The following is a 23051-nucleotide window of genomic DNA, read 5'->3' as shown; positions in this document are numbered from 1 at the left end:
ATGCAGAGAAAAAACAGCAGTTTTAGACATGTCTCATGTTTCTACAATATATCCATATTAATCCCTCACAAAACAAAGAAAACTGCACTGACATTTATAGAATGAAGCAGCTGTGTGTTACATGACAGATGTTGTTGTTTCATTAAAAGGCAATAGAGAACAGGGATTGGGGGACAACACAGCAGGTCACGGTGAAATTATCCCCCCAAAGAAATCTTGAAGGTGGCTGAACTGTTCCAAATGTAGACAGTTGTACGTACATAGCGAGAAGGATGAAATCCAGTGTGAAGGGGTGAAGCTAACGGGACTTCATGACCAATTAGAAAAGGTTTTAAAGCAACGGGAACATCTCAGAATTCCAAACCCCCAAAGTTTTCTTTGAGATTTTAAGTTGCTTTGTGTGCGATTCAGGCAGCCGCAGTCACTTACAAAGAAACAATATCCTGTTGCTCTACATGCTTCAGTCTCTATTAAATATCACAAAAAGCATCAGGACTCAACGAGTGGAAAGCAATCCTAACATCAGAAGCAGCAGCCCTCAGTCACTTCATGAACAGCGCTTTTTTCACAACTTAAAAAAAATGCCGGGCGACCTTGCATCCGACCGAAAAAACAAAGTCCTCGGCAAAAGCAGATTTGTTAGGAGCAAAAATATGATCATCAAAGGGGGAAAAAAACTTTTTTTTTTGTGAGAGACGGGGGAAGTTTTGCATTTGATGCAAATATTCAGCAGCAGCAGCCAATCAACAAAGGAGTTCCAGATGTGGGGCACTGGTGTTGGCACTGTGCAGGTTGGCTGGTTACAGACCGGGGGAGAGGAGAGGAGAGGAGAGGAGAGGAGAGGAGAGGAGAGGAGAGGAGAGGAGAAGAGAGGAGAGGAGAGGAGAGGAGAGGAGAGGTGCGAGGAGTCATTCTTTTTTCCAAAGTGCTAGAGCGCTCCGTCTCTACCGGTCCTTCAGTTCTCTGGTCACTCGCTTGGTGATGCGGCCGCACAGCAGCCCGACCAGGAAGAGCACGCACACGCTCAGTGCGATCATGAGCAGGATGTAGTTCTTGGAGGGCGATGTCATCACCTGCACAGCCAGGTCTGAGAAGCCCTCTGCCGGCGCCACCTACAGGACAGAGGGGGAGAGTTACTGATGCAGCAATGTAAAACAAGGGCTCGCGATGATTTTCAGTCTGTTGTTGTTGCCCTACACTTGGAACTAGAACTGAAATATCTTTACAATCGTTAAATGGATTACTGTGACCAACATGTTTTGTAGATTATATATCTTAGTGACTATGTTCCCTAGTGAAATCAGCAAGCTATCATTGGGGTTGTAAGTGAAATATCTAAACCTGGATAGATTGCCATGAAAAGTGGTCCAGACACTCAAGATGTATTTAAATAACTTTGTTGATCTCTTAATTTTTCCTCTGGTGTCATCATCATCAGATCCAACATTTTTATTTTGTCTAATTCTTTGGTTTATGATACACCTGCAAAACTAGGGACATGCTAATTCATAAATCTTAGCATGCTAATATACTAAACAAAGTTAGAATTTGGCTGAATGCACACCTGTGCCTTTGACTCAAATCTACCTCATGGAATTTGCTGCTTCGCAATTTAAGTTTGACCTAAAAGAATAACAATAAAAACAGTCTAATATTTTTTTTAAGGCTGCCTGCTGTTTACCTTTGCGGCGTAGCTCCACATGTCGATGCGGTCTTGAAGTCTTTTCTTACACTCGGGCTGCAGGCGGACTCTCTTGTCCTGTAAGGCCTCCAACAAACATGACATCTCTGGATGGAGAGAGGGAACAACACATGAAGACAATCAAACACTCGCATCATGAAATTCCTCCATCTCTATGAAAAAGCTCTGGAAAAGCTCTGCACAAATAGAAAAAGATATGGTGTTAGAGAAGCACCCACGTCTTCCTCTGCCGGGCGTGATGGCAGCACAGTGGTGTTTCAGGTCCAGAGCGCAGGCTGTGTGGAGGACCGGGTCCACAAATATGTCCGCCTTACTCTCCTTCAGCATGTTCAGGACTTCCTGTAAACAAGAACAACAAAGAAAGGACGAAGATGCAGAAATAAAAGGTGAGTTTCCATCAACAAATCCATTCAGACCACAAGGAATTATAATGCGTAATGAAGAACGGGTGGGGTCCAGTCTAGCCAGTCAAGATGAGCTGAAACTACACTATACATTTGCTTTGGAGAGTTTGTGACATCATCACTGAAGTCCTAGGAGATTTTGAGAGACTAACAAAACAATGTCTAAGACTCAAGCAGGAGATCAAACGATCCCCAACCCGTCCACATACTGTCTGAGGATTTTCAATAAAACATCAAGATAAAAGTCACAGTTGGCAATACTTTTTGACTTATGTTTGCACTGAACACAACAATAATAGTAAGTCATATACCTTCTTACAGCCCTCTTGTTTGATTTTCAGCAGGTTGACTTTCAGACACTCTTCCACCTGACCGGTTTGCTCCTGAGCAGCCGCCTCCTCCGCACACAACCTGGAGATCTGAAGGAGAGCAGAGGAGCAAGACACAGGAAAATAATAACAACCATTAGAAGTACAAACTGGGGAAAAAGAAGAGAGTTGATTTGATGCAGAGACAGAGATACAAAGATCCACAATATACTATAGGGTTGTGTGTGTGTGTGTGTACCTCATCTGAACAGTGTATCTGCAGCTGTGGGTCCAGTCTGTAGTCGAGCGCCGACTCCTGCAGGATAACTCTGATCTGGTCTTCACAGTCTGGAGACAACCTCTAAACCAAACCCCAGCCAGAAAAGACCAAATTTAAGCAAACAACCATCAATGTATCATCAGAATTAATTATCTTATTATTGCCTATGTATGTATGTATGGCTTAGAGAAGAAACAAATAACCTTATTGTACAGTACTAGATAGAAAGGCACTTTTGCCTGTACCAGAAATTGATTTGATTTTGATTTGATCCCCATCGTCTTGAGACGGGCAGAGGGGACAGTGAGGTGAACAGAGGAGGAGGAGCGGAGCGGTTCTAGTGATGATTCTTGCTGCAGAGTTTTGAACCAGTTGTAGTTTATGGAGGGTTTTTTGGGGGAGACCGAAGAGGAGGGAGTTGCAGTAGTCTAGTCTTGAGGTGACTAGATTGTGGACCAGGATGGCAGAGGGGTGAGGGAGGGCCGGAGACGGTTGATATTTTGCGGAGGTGGAAATAGGCAGTGCGGGTGATATTGTTTATGTGTGATTGAAAAGACAGTGTGCTATCGAGGATGACACCCAGACTCTTAACCTGAGGGGAGGGGAAAACGAGTATTATTGATTGGGATAGAGAAGCTGCTGAGTTTGGCGAGTGTGGATTTGGTACCAGTGAGAAGAAACTCAGTTTTATTGCAGTTGAGTTGCAGGAAATTGGAGGAAAACCAGGTTTTTAAATCGGAGAGACACTGAGAGAGGTGTGATGGTGGAAGGGCGGAGAAATAATCATTTACATTGCTTAAGAAAGACAAAGCTACTACCCTAGTTTGTTTAGGAAGCCAGCAGCTGAGGGAACAAATGATTTTAGATTTCTGTTTGTTTTGTTTTGGGATTGTTAGAAGGATTGTGCAAATCCTTCAGGTTGACTAGGCCTCTATCCCTAATCTCTATCAGGCTCCTTGTACTACTGTAGGTGTTAGAAAGCTGATGGTGATGTAGCATTGGACTGACCTGGTCAGCGTATTTGAGTTTGAGGCAGCCGACGACCTGTCCCTCCAGCTCACTGTCCTCGCTGGCCTTGTTCAGGATGGGCTGGCAGAACTTTGGGATGTCGGCTCGACAAGCTTTCCTCAACACAGGGTTCAGCCTGTAGTCTGGAGGAGAAGGAGGAGGAGGAGGAGGAGGAGGAGGAGAAGGAGAAGGAGGATGAGGTGTGTCACGTAGGGGTGGTGAAAACAATTGATTCATGTAAAAATCGCGATTCCGATCTCCTGTCATTTTACATCGATTCATAATTTGCCAAAATCTATTAAGAAAAAAAATATGTTATTATTATTTTTTTAAATATGTATTTTGCTGTCGCCGGTAATGTTGACTTGCCTTAAAATCACATGCATTACAAGCTTCAGGGATTCCAAAAACCTCACAGCCCTATGTGTCAGTGAGGGGACCGCGTTGAGTCAGATCAATTTAAACCCTTTGACTGACCTGTGTTCTGTGTGATCTGCCTCTTGGTGATCATCTGTTTGCACTTGGGATCCATCAGCTCGCTGTTCTTGTTCTGTTTCAGACATTGAAGGACGTTCCTGGCATCTGCATCAGGACAGAACCGCTGCAGGAAAGAGATTGTACATGCATCAGCCATTAAACTACTTTTAAAAAGGTACAGTGTGTAATTAGCAGTATTTAGCCACATCTAGTGGCGAGATTCTAGATCTCCTTTCTCATAGAATTTACAAAAGCTACAGAACCACTGGAATAAAAGTAAAAGTAGCTCCACCTTAATAAGTTTGAAAATAATTGTTTTATTTCGGGGTGGGGTGGGGGGGGGGGGGGGGTGGTAAAATATAAGTACATCCAGTTTTAATACTTTAAGAAAATGTATCCGATAATACTCACTACTTTTTAAGTGTAATCTTCTTACATTGTTGTTTTGGTGCACACACACAAAATGAAAGGCTCCAAAATATAGTGATAATGATATCCTTTAAGTTTCTTTAATCCTCCTCACCTTAATCATCTGCTTACAGACCCTCATGAGCTGGTAGTCCAGCTCTGGGTCTGTCATCTCCGTCTCCTGCAGTCTGAAGATCCTCTGGTGGCAGCGCTGACTCAGCTGCTTCTTCTGCTCCTTCAGACACTCGACCATCTGAGTGGAGAGCAAGGAGAGGGGTACAGGAAAAAAGGGTTATATATTTTGATTTTTTGATGATGTTTTTAATGTTTGTGATTATTTTCCAGTTGATTCCATGGTGTCTGGTGCTCCTTACCTGAGCGTTCCCAAAGGCCACGTTGGGACACAGACGGCTGATGTCGGACTTACAGGGATCGTACAACTCTGGCTCCAAGCGAATATCCTCTGACTGAGCACAGAACAGAAGAGAGGGAACTGAGTTAGTTGCATCCTACAAATGTGTGTGTGTGTGTCAGAGAGAGTCTGTGAGAGTGTATTACCATCTCCAGCTCCTCCACCCGCAGCTGTTTACGACATTTCAGTGAAACCCGCTGTTCCTTGGCCTCCTGCAGCGTGTCGTTCTTCACTGTGGTGCTGAGACAGATGACCACATCCACCCTGCCCAGAGAAAGACATGGAAAGTGTGAACTGTGTCCAATTTCTATCAGATTTAACTGGATCAATAAAACGGTTTGAACTTACTGCTGGCTTACACAGTGTTTCAACAAAGAACAGAACAAACGGATGAAGTGCGGTGTTCCAGTCTCCTGGATGTTTTTGGACTCACTTTTTCTTGATGTTCGGACACAGGCGGAGAACGTCCTCCTTACAGGCCATCTTGAATTTATAGGAGAACCGGAAATCCTTCATTTGGATCTGAAAGGTTGAGCAAAGAGTGTGAGAAAAAAGTATAAGTCTTCACAATAAAAACGAGAAAAACATAATTAACGAAGCAGGAAAGATAAAGAGTGTACAGAAAAGACAGAGAAACAGATGATAACCAACCAGCTGGAAGTGTGTGACTCCCACTGCACACTTGTCGTTCATCTCCTTCTGGTGCTTGTTCTGCACCAAACACTCCATGAGGTCACCTGTATCGATCTGGTTGTCAGCTACATCCTACACACATGCGCACACACATGCACACACACACACACACACACACACACACACACAGATTAACTATCCGAAACATTATCATTCACGGTACTAAATGTCAACTAAACGTAAATATGTAAAGTTCCTGATTCACAAATTTAGGATCAATTACACAGCTTCTATATTTTTCCTGCAATAGATCACCAGTTATTTTGCTTTTTATTTTGTGCGTGCCCCCCCCCCCCCCCCCTACATGTTTTTTGTGCATGCACTCACATGGCAGTGGGCCTGGGTGACAGGCTCACAAGCTCTGATGAGCAGAGCGTCAATCTGGATGTCCTGCAGCAAACAGGGAGACACAGAGAGGAAGATGAAAATGTGCAAAACTCGGAACAAAGAACGAATTCTAGTTCCCACTTTAATATGAATGACCTCTAACCTCTGACTCCAGCTCCGTCAGGTTTCCCACAACCTCCCTGCAGGCAGCCACCAAATCCTCCAAATGATCCTGCAGACACTCTAGCTCCTGGACACAGACACAGACACAGACACACAGACACACAGACACACAGACACACACACAGACACACACACACACACACACACACACACACACACACAGTATACACCATTAGTATTAAAAAAAATCTGACATGCAAAACCTCACCTAAGGTTTTCACTGTAAACAAAAACAATTAGCTGTAATAAGAGCCGCTACAACGAGCCAAACCACCAACAGAGGGCGCTCAAGCAACAATCACTGGCTCAGAGTAAACAATGAAGTAGGGACTGTTTTTCTTGGTTTCACCTGTCCAGTGTCAGTCTTCTCACTGCACCACTTGCCCAGGTCGGTCATGCAGCGTTTCTGCATGTCAGGGTCCAACTTCACATCCAGCGCCCTCTGGTGGAGAATCCTCTGAACTTCCACCTTGCAGTCCCGAGATAACTGCAAACACACACACAAACACATGCACACATACAGTATATATAAGCTTGTACAGGGGGGCCTAGTGGTACTGCATTGATAAGGCCGATACCAATATTGATATTAGAAACCTTAATACAAAAGCATGGGATGATAACAGTTTAACACATGGGAACATTTTAAATAAGGATCCCTTAAATGTGTCAGTGCTAAAGGGTCAGGCCCAATGGTGACACAAAAATAGTTTTCACCAACATTTTCTTGTTACTTATCAGCCATACGTATGTGCCAATACTGTTATACTTGAAAGAAGTGGACACAAGCTGATAATATTTGCTGTAGTTTTTATCTATCTATTAGTGAGGACATTCAACAGTTCACCCAGCCCCCAATGCCCCATACACACACAGTTACTATAATTACCAGTTTAATTAGCATAAATGCCATCATTTATGTCATACTGAATTTACGGCAGCTCTGATTCATGCACTTTTGCACATAATAATAATAATAATAATAATAATAATAATAATAATAATAATAATAATAATAATAATAATAATAATAATAATAATAATAATAATAATAATAATAATACAGAGGTGCCTGAAAAGTTAACTTTATGAAAGTTCATCCAATTATCTTTATTTTCTCAAACAATAATTTTTGCAATTACTCTCGGTCATGACATCTCACATTTTTCTTTATTTAAAGTAAACATCTTAAAAAGCATTCTCTTGTCTTCAAACTTGACTGGAGGGTCTGAACACACACACACACACACACACACACAAACACACACACAACGATTACTGAGGCCACATAATCATATCAAATCAAGCCGTGAAGGGTTCTCTGACTGAGTGTAATTACTAACATCAGGGCCAAGTGGAGCTTCTTACTCATTGTCTTTCGAGGAGAGACACATGGGTTACATGATTACATGGAAATCACGGCCAAGCGGGTTTCATCATTACAGTTATTTGGCAGATGCTTTAGTCCAAAGTCTATATTTTCCAAAACAAAAAAGATGTTCTGTGGGGTGTATGCTGAAAAGGTGCAGTAATTGTCAAGAGGCAGAGCAGACGCATTGTGGTGTCTTGTTCGGTTGTCTAAGTTTTGACAGTGACTTGAAGGTAGGAATGCACAGTCGGGGATGTGAGCTGCAGCGGGGAGCAAGGGACCTGTCACCTGAATCAAGAAGTGAGGTGTGGGACAGCCAGCGGCTACAGATGTCTGTTGCCGACAAGTATCAGATGACTCTTTGTTGTTGTGTGTGCAGACATTCAATATACATCCTAATAATTTCCAATCTCTTTCAAAACACTGCTGCCAGATTTTTAACTGGTAAAAAGCAAAGAGCTCACATCACTCTGACTGAATATAAAAGGCCCTGCATTGGCTTACAGTCACATTTTAACATTCTTCTTCTTGTCTATCATTTTGTTCGTGGACTTACCCCTGATTACTTGGTTGATAAACTGCACAGATACACTGTGCCATAAGAAAAATGACAATGTGCCAAGCTGCATTGTGTAAGTCTGGAGGAGAGCAACATCTTTTTTATGCATTATGTGCCTGTTTAAAACAAATGTTTAGTCTTGCTTTTACTTAGAATATGGTCTTCTAGAAGTATACATTTACATTTTTTATTTTATGCAGAACATCAAGCTGCATTTGTGTATGTACGTTGTGATATAAATATTACATTTTATTATCATTGCTATAATAACTTTGTTGATCCCCTATGTTTTCTCTATCTTAAGGTTGACTTAAAGGCCTACTTCACCGGTTTGAATATGAAGGTGTATTGAATTATGAGATCCTATGTAGTATAAATGTGCAAAAAAAAAAAAATCAGTTCATCCTAGCCTGAGAAAAGGCCGAAAGAGTGTTTTTTTTAACCCTATATTAATCTTACTGTGACATCACAGTAAGATAAATATAGGGTTAAAAAAAAAACTTACTTTGTAAATATTACTGTGATGTCACAGTAGGAGAAATCACAGTAATATTTACAAAGTAAGGTTTTTTTTAACCCTATATTTATCTTACTGTGATGTCACAGTAAGATTAATATAGGGTTAAAAAAACACTCTTTCGGCCTTTTCTCAGGCTAGGATGAACCAATTTCAATTTTTTTTGCACATGAATACTACATAGGATCTCAGAATTCAATACACCTTCATATTCAAACCGGTGAAGTAGGCCTTTAAGTGTTTACTTGTTTTTTTAAGTGAACAAAACTTTGGTTTCTGACGGAATACCTGCCCCAAAATTGTTCGCAATTTCATTGTAAGCGTGTTAGCATTTTAGCAGCTCTACAGAACTTCTAGCATGGCTGTGGACTGGAAATAACGAAGCCTGTTGTTAATGATAAGGCTACAACATGCACCAATTACGTTCACGGTTTAATACATTTCCACCAGAATTAAACAAGTGATTAAACCTGCTGTTGCTTATACTGTTACTGTACATTCAAGCAGACAAAGTGACAAACGGGCTCTGAAGTCTCATAAACACAACACAGCAAATCACCACGGCCTTTCAGTGATCGACACATAAAGATTAAATCACAGCCATCATTGTCATCAATTTAACCCTTCACCAGGATCGATACTGATTGATTGAGGTGGACAACCAACCACTTACCTGCTGGTCAGCCTTTACCTGTTAAATTTAAAAAACATTAGAGTTACACCTGCGGATGAAGTCCATGATACTGACGAATTTTAGAAAAACTAATCAAAGGCTCTCCACTTAAAGGAATCATTGTGTGTGTGTGTGTGTGTGTGTGTGTGTGTGTGTGTGTGTGTGTGTGTGTGTGTGTGTGTGTGTGTGTGTGTGTGTGTGTGTGTATGTGTGTGTGTGTGTGTTTGTGTGTGTGTGTAGCTTCATCTTACCCTGCGTCCCTGCTCCTCAGTGCGGTAGGCGTGGCGGTAGAGGCAGGAGAAGACGGCTCCTGGCGGCATCAGCTCGCTGGTCTCGTTCCAGCCGTGTGTGTGACACAGCCGAGCAGCGTCGCCCTGACACTTCTTATACAGGATGGGGTCCAGTCTGGGGGGACAAAGAGAGGGAGCCCATTTGTGTTCAATCACTGCCATGAGAGCAAAGTCAAAATTATTAATGAATATTAGCAAAATGATTATAGTCTGAAGAAACAATAGCTATATGTATTTATTATTATTTATTTATTTTCAAAATCTTTTAAAATACTTTTTTTTTATTTTTTTTACATGGCCCTAATACTCGGGATGTGATGAATTGTCTTTCATTCCTGGGGAGTGGTAAGCTTGCTCCTGTCACCAATTGATTATCACAACAACACATCACAACTGACTTCATCATATTTTAAACTCAAAATGTGCTTGAATAAAAAGTTGATGAAGATGGCGTAAGTGGGCCCTGAGTGAATAATCAAACTACTGTTTCAGAGGTCAAATATGAACCATCAGGTTCAGTGATAAAATATGTTTGTATTGTTGTTCTTGTTGTTCCAGTGCAGACTCACTTCCAGTCTCTGGATATGAAATACTGCAGCTCCAACAGCCGGTGTTCACAGTCCTCCACCATCTTCTCTGTGTACAGGTGCTCCATCAGACACGACAGGATCCTGTGTACGTACACACACACACACACACACACACACACACACACTGAACCAGTTTCTATTATGGACACAAACACTATCAATGTTAATGAGGTTAAAGAGAAAAAAAGTTAGTTGTTAGTATTGTTAGTTGTCCACACAGCATGTACATGGACTGTGTGTGTGTGTGTGTGTGTGTGTGTGTGTGTGTGTGTGTGTGTGTGTGTGTGTAACCAGCTCACATTGGGTCCCCGTTGCGGATGTGTTTGCAGGCTGTCTGGATGACAGACTCGCAGGCCTCATTCAGCGCTCTGTCGATCCTGTAGTCTGCTCCGGGGTCGGCAGACTGGATCAACGTCTGCAGCTGCAGCCGGGACAAGATTAAGAAAATATCAACATCAGCAGCTGGATCATATCTTCATATATTATTTATATGAATAAAGAACCTATCAAATCCCCACTGCCACGCAGCCTGTCACATCGTGTTCATGATGTATGATAAACTGGGATATATTGTTTTTCGAAAAAACATTTTTACTTTCATTCTAAAATAAATTTCAAAATAATATATCCCATAAATCATAGGTAATTCTGCTGTCACACAGTCTACTACACACTGAAAATCTCCATTTAAAAAAAAGCTGTTGAAGCTTTAAATTTAGTTTATTGGGAAGACTTCACACAGCCGAATGAGTCTTTCAGATTGTTTATTCATGAGAACATTTCTATGTGAATTATTTAGAAACGAAAGTTCCCCATTTAGCTTTGTCAGACCACAAACAAATAGCAAAGCTGCATTTCGTTCTGGTTTGTTGACACTAATGTCTCCCTTCTAAAACCACAGTACTCAGTGACCTCTCCAGCCACAGTCCTGCCTCTCAGCTCTTTCTATCTCTTCTAACACTGGTGTTTCACAGTCACAGTAACAGGTCTGTGGTCTTACAGCGCTCTGGCAGACACTGTCCACAGTAGCACTGCGGTCTCCTCGTCCTATCCTCATGAGGCAGTGCAGTGTGCGTCCTTTGCGGTGCAGGCCGGAGCAGTGAGCCTCGATCTCTGTCCGGCAGTGCAGCACGATCTCTGGGCTCAGAGAGAAATCCTCCATCAGCATCCGCCGGTAGTCCAGCATCTCGCCCTGACACTCCCCACTCACCGGACGACCTGCACAACACAAGATACAATTATTACTCACACAAGTAAGTCCTTTCGAAGTATTATTTGGAGTATATTTACATTTTGTGAAAGGTGCAGTGAAAAAGATGTATTTTTTAAAATCTCATCTATAGTACTTCTTCTTAGTCTTCCAATGGGTGCATTTCCACCAGACACCCACTATATTTAACAACACGTATTGCCGTTAAGTTATACCAATACCTTCTACACACTGCATCTTTTTTTTTTTTTTTTAGATATTTTTTGGCATTTTTCATGCTTTAGTAATAGATTGAAGAGACAGAGGTGAAATGGGGCAGAGAGGGGAGTGACATGCAGAGAACGACCGCGGGCGGGAATCGAACCCGGGTCTGCTTCTGGGCCCGGCCCGGGGGGGGGCGCCCTACCAACTGAGCTAAGGGCGCCCCCTCACACACTGCATCTTTAATAGCTAAAATACCTCTGGATTACCCTGCTTTGTCCCCTACATAAAACCGACAGAGATAACTACCCCCCTTCCACTCACCGCGGTGCACAGCAGCCTCCAGACACAGCAGTAGGTATGACAGCCGGGCCTCGCGGGCTCGGGGCAGGTTGGTGTCCAGGCTGCAGCGCTGCTTCCTCAGGTCCAGCTTACAGGCTTTAGCCAGAGAGTAACTGACCCGGTAGTCCTGAGAGATCAGCTTCTGACGGGTGGTCAGAGCGTCACGGCACTGTGGAGGGGGAATGAGGGAGTATTAGTGAGAGGATGTAGCACATGTATGCCCTACGGTGACATATAGGAGTTATTCCTACCTTTTCTGACATGGCTTCTTCAAACTTGTGATTGAACAGACACTTGTAGACTTTCCCTTCTCCTGCCTGGGTCTGTGGAGAGGAGACATCAACGTAAGGGCTTTCGGTTTGTTAGTTCAAAAGAAGAAACCTAAACATATGTATTTGTAAGCCGGTTGGCCAAGGATCCAGATTTGTTTTTAAACGATTCCTTAACACTGAAAGACGGGGGATTTATGTTTCTACATTTTCACAATTTTCTCATGTAATGCTGCATTACTTGAAGGTTAATCTGTCCGTCACTATATTTATTTTTATGCAGATACACTTTTCTACAATTAAAACCACAAATTCAGATTATAGAACACAATGCAATCTCAGAGTACTTTCTAGTTGATGCTTACAGACAAAAGTTAGTGTGAATGAAAATGAAAAAAAAAATGTATTTGTTTCTTTTTAACGTACAAATTTGGATGAAAACCAAAAAGCCAATGTGTGATACTGATTTTGAATCCTGATTGCGTGTCATTTCGATTAGTTTTTTGTCCTTACGTTCTGACAGAATCTCTCGCGGTCGTCTCGGCAGGAGAAGTAGAGGTGTCGGTCCAGGTGAAAGTCGTCTGACGACAGCTCGGCCACCCTCAGGATGGATCTCTTGCACTCCTCTCTGATTGGCCGAACGTGATCCTGCTGCTCCGCCTCCCTCACCAGGGCCTTCTCCAGACAGGAGATCACCTCGCCCTGGGAGTGCACGTCCTGAAGTGTGATAGGAGGAGACAAATAGAGAGGGTGAACAACATGGACCCCGGAAGACTGAGGCTGTGTTCGAAAAGCCATACTCACGTCCTCGCTCCTACATACTCAACATGTATATACTACATACTGTCTACCTAACGATCGATAATGTATGCGAGGTTCGTCGGACCGATTGCACTGAAGTATGCAGAAGCAATAAAGAATGAAAAAAAAAAACGTCCATGTCGTTTGAAAAGACGAAATGCATTGTGGGTCGGTTGAGTAGGAAAAGTAATTTATCAATCCATACACAAAATCTTCCCGGTAAAAGTAATCATCCGGGTATTTCTCGCCTACACAAACTCGCATACACAACCACAACATACTCAAATTGACGTCAAAATTGGTATGAGTAGGACATTGGTATGGCTTTTCGAACACAGCCTGATACACACACACACACACACACACACACACACACACACACACACACACACACACACACACACACACACACACACACACACACACACACACACACACACACACACACACACAACACACAAACACACCTTTTGTCCTACGTTGATGCTGCCACAGTGCAGGGTGTTGATGTCTTCTTTACATTTGTCCATGAAGCCACAGATGAGTCTGTAGTCACTGAAGATGATGCTGGTCATCTTGGTGATGTACTGGTTACACTGGTACTCGCTGATGTTGCCACGGTGATCCACCAGGCAGGACACCAGGTATCCCCTCCCTCTCTCCTCCTCGTTGCATTCCTTTATCTGAAGGGGACATGCCAAAAGGTACAGAAAGGATTGAACTAAAGTTATTAAAAAAAACTCTCTAGACAAACCAACTGTCTCAGTGATTGCTGTTGAAAATATATGGTTTTTAAAGCGATATTAAGTTTTAACAGATGCACATAATTATTTTGTTTCGGAAGCGAGTGAAAGAGAGACAACAGGATGCATCGCGATGAGGTAATGTATTTACAGTATATGTGACTATGTAACAATCATAATGGTTTAATAACAATGGTGAAGCAAAGTGAACTTTGATTTAGTAATGTTTGGAAAACACAGGATGTTTGGTTCTGCCTGTCGGACATTTTTTTCACCTGAGTTGGCGGGATTTGGACCCGAGCAAAGGCATTAATAATAATAACTACATTATTTTCACTGATGGTCTCGTTTGTTGTTATGTGTCATTTATAATCATCAATGGAAAAAATAGACTGTTACTGTACATTTAACAGTTCCTTGTCGTCTCTTTAAGGGAGAGAACTGCTGCTCCTTCACATTAAAAGGAGCCAGTTTGGGCATGTGATCAGGCTGCCTCTTGGGTGCCTTCATGAGGAAGTATTCTGGGAGCGTCCCACCCCTCCCCTGGAGCCAGACCCAGAACAGGCTACAGGGATTATATATCCCATCTGGGCTGGGAATCACTTCAGTATCCAGGAGGAGTTCAAGGACTTGGCTGGGGTTAAGTGCATCTGTGCTCTCTTCCCTTTGCCTGCTATCATTGCAATCAGCAGAAAATGGATGAACGGAAAGATGTAACTAAATTATTACATTAGGCCAAAATCAATGTTAATGCTCCTTGTCAATACAATGACTGAGTCGAATAATAAATAATAAAAATATAGTCGAAAACCAGTTTATATTCTGTAAATTCCCAAATAAAAGCTGGTATAACAGTTACTTCTACTCTACTAAGATTTCATTATATCTAATTGAACAATTCCTGTAGATGTTTTTAATTGAATGCCTGCCAGTAACATGACAGATAATGCAACCTTTGAGCTGTTGTGTTGAGTCCAAAAAAGCAAAATGGAAGAGACTGGAAAAAAGGCATTGAATTTAAAAAAGTAGTTTTGTTACTAAAATAGAAAGGGAAAGCAGTAAAGTGCTGAGTGTGGGGGCGCCTTTAGCTCAGTTGGTAAGGCGTCCCCCTCCCGGGCCGGGCCCAGCAGCAGACCCGGGTTCGATTCCCACCCGCGGTCGTCCTCTGCATGTCACTCCCCTCTCTGCCCCATTTCACCTCTGTCTCTCTGCACTGTCAATAAAGCATACAAATGCCAAAAAAAAATCTTAAAAAAAAAAAAAAAAAGTGCTGAGTGTGAAATAACTGTCTTTTGGAGAGTACTTCATAGTGAATGTATCAAGCCATGTCAAAGTGTAAGAGGTGTTGAGCTCATATAAACAGCAACGGTCCAAAAACAGGCATGTTGCCAACTAAAATATCTTAAATTAAATATACTGTGCAGTATGATGGTGTTGACCTGACTTAAACCGTATTGAAATGAATACACTGACTATCTACATCAGTACTGTAATGTATCAAGTCAGTCCTTTAGCCAAAACACACTGTTGCTACTCTACACACAACTATGAGGCATGTTAATTTATTCTCTAATAAATTAATAAAATTAGCAGTGAAACCCTGAGCCTCCGGCGGTGCACACTGACCTCAGCGATGGTGCTCTTGCAGACCTCAGTGGCCACCGACTCAAACTTAGAATCTTTGGTCAGATTGAGTTTATAGTTCCACAGGAGCTGAAGGGACAGAAAAATACATTTACATGTTCAGAATCAAGTATCTAAACACAAGCAAGCGATGTGACTCCTGTTTCAAGTTCCTTTCAATGCACAGACATAGAGCTACTGCTTAAACAATGTAGGTAAACAATGCTGGACAAAATTAGTAAAAATAAACGTTTATTATACATTATATTTGTTTCCACACCAATTATTAATGTATTTATGGACATTGATCTACTACAAATCACAATTGCTTGCCCGCTGCTGCTTCAGTGTTGACAAATGACCCAACTTTTCAAATCTAAGCAGATACAGACCGTGAACAGCATCACTAAAACTAACAGTCATTTTGGATTTGCTTATCGGTGTAAAGGAGTTTCCAAATGTCTCTTGGTATTTATATTATTTTCCCTTCTCTCTTTCTGTCCGATTTGTTATTTGTGATAATTGTTTCCCTGTCAGTGAAGCTCAAGCTGCAGCAGCCACAGATAACAGTGTGTGTGTGTGTGTGTGTGTGTGTGTGTGTGTGTGTGTGTGTGTGTGTGTGTGTGTGTGTCATGTTAATTTGCAGCCCCTTGCCACTTTCTAGTGCTGTCGTAAAGACAGTCCAAGTGGTCCATTAACCTTGTGGCGTTTTATAAACCTGTCTGTCGTTAACCGCTTTGAACTCTGAACACTGAAAGTTTATCATCCAGGACACACTCAGGTGAGGGAAGGTCCTACTAAAACTGGGGATTCTTTAAAGCTCTTTTTACTTTAGAGTGCAAACAGCAACAGTTAATGGGACATTATTAATGTCCAATAGAAAAAGAATATCACCATAGAGTAACTCAGCAGTAGAAGAAGTACCCTGATGTTTCACTTTAGTAAAAGCAGCAATAACGACAGTGTTTGTGTTAAATGTAAAAGGTCAATCTGTCTTTTAATTATTGATGTCTAACAAAGACACTGAATGTGATCTATAGCCATGCTAGCAGCTCTGTGAGGCTGTGAGCTGCATGCTCAGCAGCTTGCTAACCTGCATACGTTTAGCATGTTTCAATGTTCGCCTTCTTAGCCAAGAGAGATGGCATCTCAACATTAGCTAATTACGGCGTAAGTACAGCTTAGCTAGATGGGAATGTCATATGTTTTGTAGGTATTTTATCATAAACCAAAGTTTTGGACTAATCACGAATTTGAACTGATTGTGGCCCTAAAGGATGCACCAACATTGAAGTCTCAACCCATTTTCTGTCTTTATAATGAAATGTCTTATAAATAATAAAATGGCTGTGTGCATGCTAGTGCGTGGCTCTACTTACATGGTTACAGTCAGGAGCAATCTCAGGTTCCTGCAGAAAGACAGAGAGAGAAAATAAGTCAATGACTGAGTGGATTAGAACATTTAAGAACAAACAAACACAGCTGTAAAAAAAAACTTCTTGATTGAATGAGAAGTTTGATTAGATTCCTCATCAGAGGATGAGTATTCTTGAATTGTGCTCTGGCTTATCAGACCAGCACACACATCTGACAGTTAAACCCCAAATTACATCTGGTATTAAAGGAGTAGTTCAACACTTATTTGCTCCCTATTTTTGAGAGTCAGATGAGAAAAGATTGACACCACTCTCATGTCTGAATATATAACATGTACTTGGAGTCAGGAGGTGGTTAGCCTAGGTTAGCACAGAGGTCATTACAAACGTATAACTACAGCAGCAGGTGTTGACTGTGTGCTCCTTTCAGAAGTCCTGCGGTCACGACAAGGTACTAGGTTTACTACTATCGATGTGCAGACACCAAAACTAAAAACCTGTCCTCACAAACTGTATCTGGTAAGTGGCGGTGTAGTCTGATGCACTGCACTGAAGTACTGTGCCTAAGACTCATATTTTTAACATGATTAAACTAGATCAAACAAGATATAAAAGGTTTAATAAGAGAGTCAGCAACTCCAGTACATCTGTGAGATGAATGAAAGACAGCATTTATAGTCTGAACATTTCAGAAATATCAATTCTGATTTGATGAGGTGTGATCTTATTATTGATCATTGCTCAAAAGGTATTTTTTAAATAAACAAACTTCCAGTTTCGGATAGTCAAATAAAATAAACACAAATCGAGCACTATGCGAGTTTATGTGCATATGAGATAATAAAAGAGACAGAGTGAGTGAATTGGGGCGACTGTGGCTCAGGTGGTTAAGCGGGTTGGCCAACGATCCAAGGGTTGGCGGTTCGATCCCCGCCTGGCCACCTGTGTCATGGTTGTTGTGTCCTTGGGCAAGACACTTCACCCACCTTGCCTTGTGTGAATGTGTATGATTGCTGTATGTTTGAGGTGGTGGTCGGAGGGGCCGTTGGCGCTGAATGGCAGCCACGCTTCCGTCAGTCTGCCCCAGGGCAGCTGTGGCTACTCTCGTAGTTTACCACCACCGGTATGACTGTGTGTGAACGAATTGAACCAGGAACCCTGTAAAGCATCTTTGAGTGCCTAGGCAATAAAGCGCTATATAAAACCTATCAATTATTATAATCCCACAGAATAGATATCAGTCTATGTGTAACCATTTTAAGATGGCAAATTTAGTAAGTGAATTTCCCGGACTATTCCTTTTAGTTTGCATAAAAAAACAAGGCCAAACTGCCTTTGCTGCCTGGGTGTGCAATGATAACAGTACAGATATCAAACCAAATTGATGCTTTTCTCGAAGCGGCAACAGTTTAGTTGGAACAAACAGCAGAATCTCTTCACAGACATCCTTGAAGATCAGCAGGAGAAGCTTCAAAACACTCTGCAGTAACAAGAAATGAAAGCGTGTCTCATGTTAACTAGACACAAAGAGCCTCCTCTGTGACTTTAAACTGTCACTTACACTAACTGTTCCAAAGACAGAGGAACAAGTGAAATGAAGGAAGAGGCCCTCAGTGGCCCCCTAGATAAAAAATTACCAATTAGTAAGACTATGACTTATTAATTAATGAAGAGCTCTCACATTTACATCAAAGGCTTTTTGAAAACAAAGCAGATTAATCAACGAGGCGGATCAAACTGAAGCAGTAACAGAGACGAATCGTGCCTGTGTAAAAGGAGTGGGGGTAGAATGTGACAAAACTCTGTTTATATCATAGAAAACCCCTGGGCTAGGGCTAGTATATTAATAACACTCCAGACCAAATGTCAGGCACTTGTGTGAAACCGAGCTCTGCATGTTTAGGTTAACAAGGAGCTTTATTGTGGGTTTACTGTAACACAGTTGCTGGTTGTACAAAAGGTTCTTGGTGGCCTGCAGCACCAGACCGTACCAACTTTATTTCAATGTGAATAGAAGTCAATTGAATGACTATTGACTATTATGTTGAAGGAGTTTCGAGCAGTGACCAACAACAGCCACATAATTAGCTACAAATCTACAGCGCTACGGGAATTTGTGGCCTCTTCTGGTTCATTGTTGTGGTTTTACGGCACTGCTTTTGTATGTTATTACATATGATTTGCATAATTACATCATGATTGTATTATAATGTTTTTGTCATTTTGGAATTGCTGTTGATGAGTGTTTACATCCAAACGTAACAATCTGAGGCTTCATCAGTCTTCTGGTCTGAAGGGGGCAAACTGAAAAACATTTTAAGAAGGAATATGCAATGTTTAGGTTCATGATTTTATGTGAAGCAGGATTTTGATCAGAATCTGATAGAAATAAAAGCAGAATAGTCATTGACGAGTTCCGAGGATACAGTGATTGGCCAAGTGCATGCTGGGATGAATCAGAATTGGCATTGAAACATTAGCTTAGTTTTTTCTTTGTCAATGTATATCCATTGCGAATTTTTTTTCACTTTTTCATGTTTTTTTTTTTTAATTTAGTTTTACATCAAGAAAACCCACTTCCAGTTTGGGGACCGCTCACATAGACGGCAAAATTGTGATTAAAAAGCTGAACAAAATCCCAGCCGGCATCTGTGTGGCTAGTGAAAGAATCACAGTCAATCAAGAGAGAGAGAGATGCTGGCAACTGAGCTGCAGTGATGGGAAGCAGCCCTGCAGGCACCAAACTGCTCCACAGTCCACACACACAGCATCCTGTCACGCTGTCAATCCACACACACAAAGTGACAGACTGACTCAGTGACCGCAACTGGAAACGTCCACGTGCCAGTTTGTTTCTGTGGCAAAGTGACTTCCTGTCCAGCAGTTAGTCTGTGACTGCGGTGCTGTTTCTCAGAAGTCTCACAAGGGGTCGGATTTCGGGGGGCTAAGACCGCCACAAATAAATACTGAAATACTGCACTATAACCAGATGCTGCCTCACTGACACCGCTGCTGCTTGTGTGTTAGTGTGTTAGTGTGTGTGTGTGTGTGTGTGTGTGTGTGTGTGTGTGTGTGTGTGTGTGTGTGTGTTGGGGAAACGTGTGTGTCATTCTCTGGAGAACAGGCAGATTTATAAGAGCCATTACCTCTTCAGGAGGCCACAGCTGTTATTGAGCTAGAGCAATGTAATTATCTCAGTAAAGAGGACATCGCTCAGGCCTGCAACTTGACCATTTTTTTGTATATTGAATGCCTGACACCTACATTTCTTTCTCTGCGTGTGTGAACACCGCCAAAAATATAGTAAAACAAAATAAACGCAGATTGATGAATAATTCAACTCTGTTAATGAGTGTCTGTATGTATGTATGTGTGTGTGTGTGTGTGTGTGTGTGTGTGTGTGTGTGTGTGTGTGTGAGAGAGAGAGAGAGAGAGAACCCTGGACAGCCGTTTAAACTGGGTCACCAGACTTTTCATCAACACATCTGATGTCTTCCTCTAATAGATCAGTCAAAAACTCGTTCTTACAACACCCTCAAGACCATTAATTTAGACAAGGTGCCCCCACCTCCGAACAATGTCATTCTCAAGCAGATCAACAGAGGAATTGAGGGGAAATGGCATAATTTTAATATGGAAAATCAGGGTTGACACATTATTAGACAAAGATTATAGAAAAAAAATAACCAGCAATGTTAACGATAAACCAAGCTATCTGTCAATAGTCTGTGCCGTGACCTGGCCGGGTTGTTAAACTGCATTGACTGAAATAATTGCTGTCCATCGATTCATCAAATAACCAAAACAGATCGTTTCAGCTGTGGTTGAATAATGTGCCGCACCCTCTACTGTTCGGTGAGCATCAGTTTATACACACAAACACACTCGGTCTTGAGCTAAGTCAAATGTAGCCATACAAAAACACTCCTCAAACTCACTCCCCAAAATGAATCTGAGCATGTGGAAAGAGATTGTGAAAGGTGTGAAGAAAATATTTAGTTGTATGTTTTCATCTTCTCAAAATGAAACAAAAGCAGGAGAGTCCTGTGGTTTAACTTAACTCCACGAGTCATGTGACGGCTGGATGACTACGTACGTACGCACACACACACACACACACACACACACACACACACACACACACACACACACACACACACACACACACACACACACACACACACACACACACACACACACACACACACACACACACACACACACACACACACACACACACACACACACACACACACACACACACACACCTTACTCAGGTTGATAATTACCTTACATAGGTCGCAGTGCAATTTGCAGGCCGGAAAACCTCAGACCACATCAAACTTTTAGCCTTAAACTAATCTTGGACTTTAAAATGCATACCAGTTGCATGCATGGGGTGGAAGAAACTTCTGCTTTTAGGCCAAAAAGAGAATTCTAATCATGGCACTTACGAAGATTTTTGATTATGGATCAAACCCTATTCTTTTTCCACTATAGTCAATTAATCATTTGGTTTATAAAATGTCAAGAAATAGTGCAAACTGCTGATCACAAGTTCCTAGAGGTAATGTCTTCCAATCTGGCTTGTTTTGTTCGACCAACGGTTCTAAACAAAACAGTATTATTCAGGCATTGGCCAAGCCTGGGCTCAGCTCTGTCAGGTTCTCATCCACACTCTGGAGACATTGGAGGGCATCTTTGTATACTGCAAGTGTTGTATGCTGATCTCTTATTTTATTTTTATTTTATTTCTTTTTAATCTGCATGCATTGGTGTGCTTTTTGTTGTTATTTATGTATTGACTCTATTTTTTATACATTGTACTATGGATCTTCATGTGTCCTGAATAAAATCATATATATATATATATATAAACCTAGACAATTAATTTAAAACTAAACTAAAACTAAATAAAAGCAGCCAAATCCTTTTTTGAGAAGCTGCAAGCTTTTGGCATTATGGCTCGGTAAATGACTTAAATAATGCATTGATCATCAAACATGTTCATCAACTAATATACGAATTGTTTCTCCAGTTTATTTATTTTTTATCCTGGCAGAGTGGAAACATTCAGACCTTCTTGTTAGGAATTTAAAATGTACTTAAGAATAAATAAAACTAATAATAATCGCATTTGGGTAAACTGATGACAGGTATTTTCATGCATGGAGTAGTAAACGATTTTTCTGTTTACATTTTTTTAAATACCAATGGCTTTTGTCACTATTTAAACAAGATAGCCTAATCTACTACTCTTTGATTAGGCCTACATACAATAGGCCTAGGCCTATGTGACCATAGGCAACGATTAACAAATATAGGCTACCTTTTACATCTGGCTATTGTATATTAATGGCCTAACATAATATATTGTGGCATGTTCTTAATGAAGCCATATTTTGCAAATTGACAACAGTTGTTTCTGTCAAATACATAGGGTGGATTATAAGTAGCCCTACAGATGCATCAAACAATGTAAACATAGGCTAATGCATCTGTGACATAGGCTATATTTTTTTATTTATCACGTGTCTTTTATATGCTCAAAGAATAACAGGCTCTCTGATATGTCAGACAAGTATAAAATCAGGAGAAATATACGGACTTCTGGTGCCTGAAATCAAGGAAGTCGGCCTAAACGAGGCTGATGCAGGGTTACATATCCACCTCTCCATCATCAGCTGTTCACCTCTGCATCATTGTCCCGCTGACAGCAGGTGTGGATCTCCCCTCACACTGGGGCGACACACCCAGCTGATGCCCATCATCACCTGATGGGACACCGGCGTGAACCCTGCCAGGGGGTCGCTTACCTCTCTGCGGTCCTGTAGGCACTCCAGCACGGCCAGGTTGTTGGTCCAGGTGTGTTTGGGGCAGAGGCGGGTCAGGTCCTCCCGGCAGGCCTCCTCCTCCGACAGCTTCCAGCCCGTCGCCCTTCGAGGCGGTGAGGCCCCAGCAGCAGCAGCGGCAGCAGCAGCTGCGGCGGCGGCGGCGGCAGCAGGTGCATCTTTAACCGGGGGATCTGCGGCTCTAAGGACGGGCGGGTTGGGCGGCTCGGCCGGGCCGCTGGCTGTCTTCAAGCCGAGGACAGAGCCGAAGCCGCAGAGACACACGGACAATAATAGCAGCAGCAGCCGAGTGCGACTGTAAGCCGCCATCTTCACACCACTGTCAAGCTATACCTAATGACTTCACTTCCGGTCAATAGGTTCACAATAAAAGCTTTATTGGCCTCATTAAATAAACAACATCCGGTCATTTTTCGGTCCTATTATTATTATTA

The 23051-nt window shown here is 41.9% G+C and overlaps 1 protein-coding gene across 1 annotated transcript; it reads right to left on the bottom strand.

Annotated features, from left to right (window-relative positions):
* Positions 1-875: 875 nt before the first annotated feature.
* On the bottom strand, positions 876-22926 carry LOC307254411 (Golgi apparatus protein 1-like; the record flags this gene model as incomplete). Its single annotated transcript, XM_080032800.1, has 26 exons — positions 876-1112; positions 1682-1788; positions 1921-2041; positions 2418-2525; positions 2674-2775; positions 3703-3845; positions 4180-4303; positions 4703-4840; positions 4962-5054; positions 5146-5263; positions 5433-5521; positions 5651-5764; positions 6020-6082; positions 6183-6269; positions 6552-6689; positions 9572-9725; positions 10180-10281; positions 10500-10621; positions 11201-11418; positions 11936-12122; positions 12205-12276; positions 12736-12939; positions 13491-13706; positions 15393-15479; positions 16769-16798; positions 22582-22926. The coding sequence occupies 26 exons, from the start codon at positions 22924-22926 to the stop codon at positions 945-947; spliced, it is 3450 nt and encodes a 1149-aa protein (XP_079888926.1). The 3' UTR covers positions 876-944.
* Between the last annotated feature and the right edge of the window lie 125 nt (positions 22927-23051).

The sequence above is a fragment of the Ammodytes marinus genome (assembly GCF_949987685.1).
Source record: "Ammodytes marinus genome assembly, chromosome: 1".
Taxonomy (NCBI): domain Eukaryota; kingdom Metazoa; phylum Chordata; class Actinopteri; order Uranoscopiformes; family Ammodytidae; genus Ammodytes; species Ammodytes marinus.
This window is presented reverse-complemented; position numbering and strand designations above follow the sequence as displayed.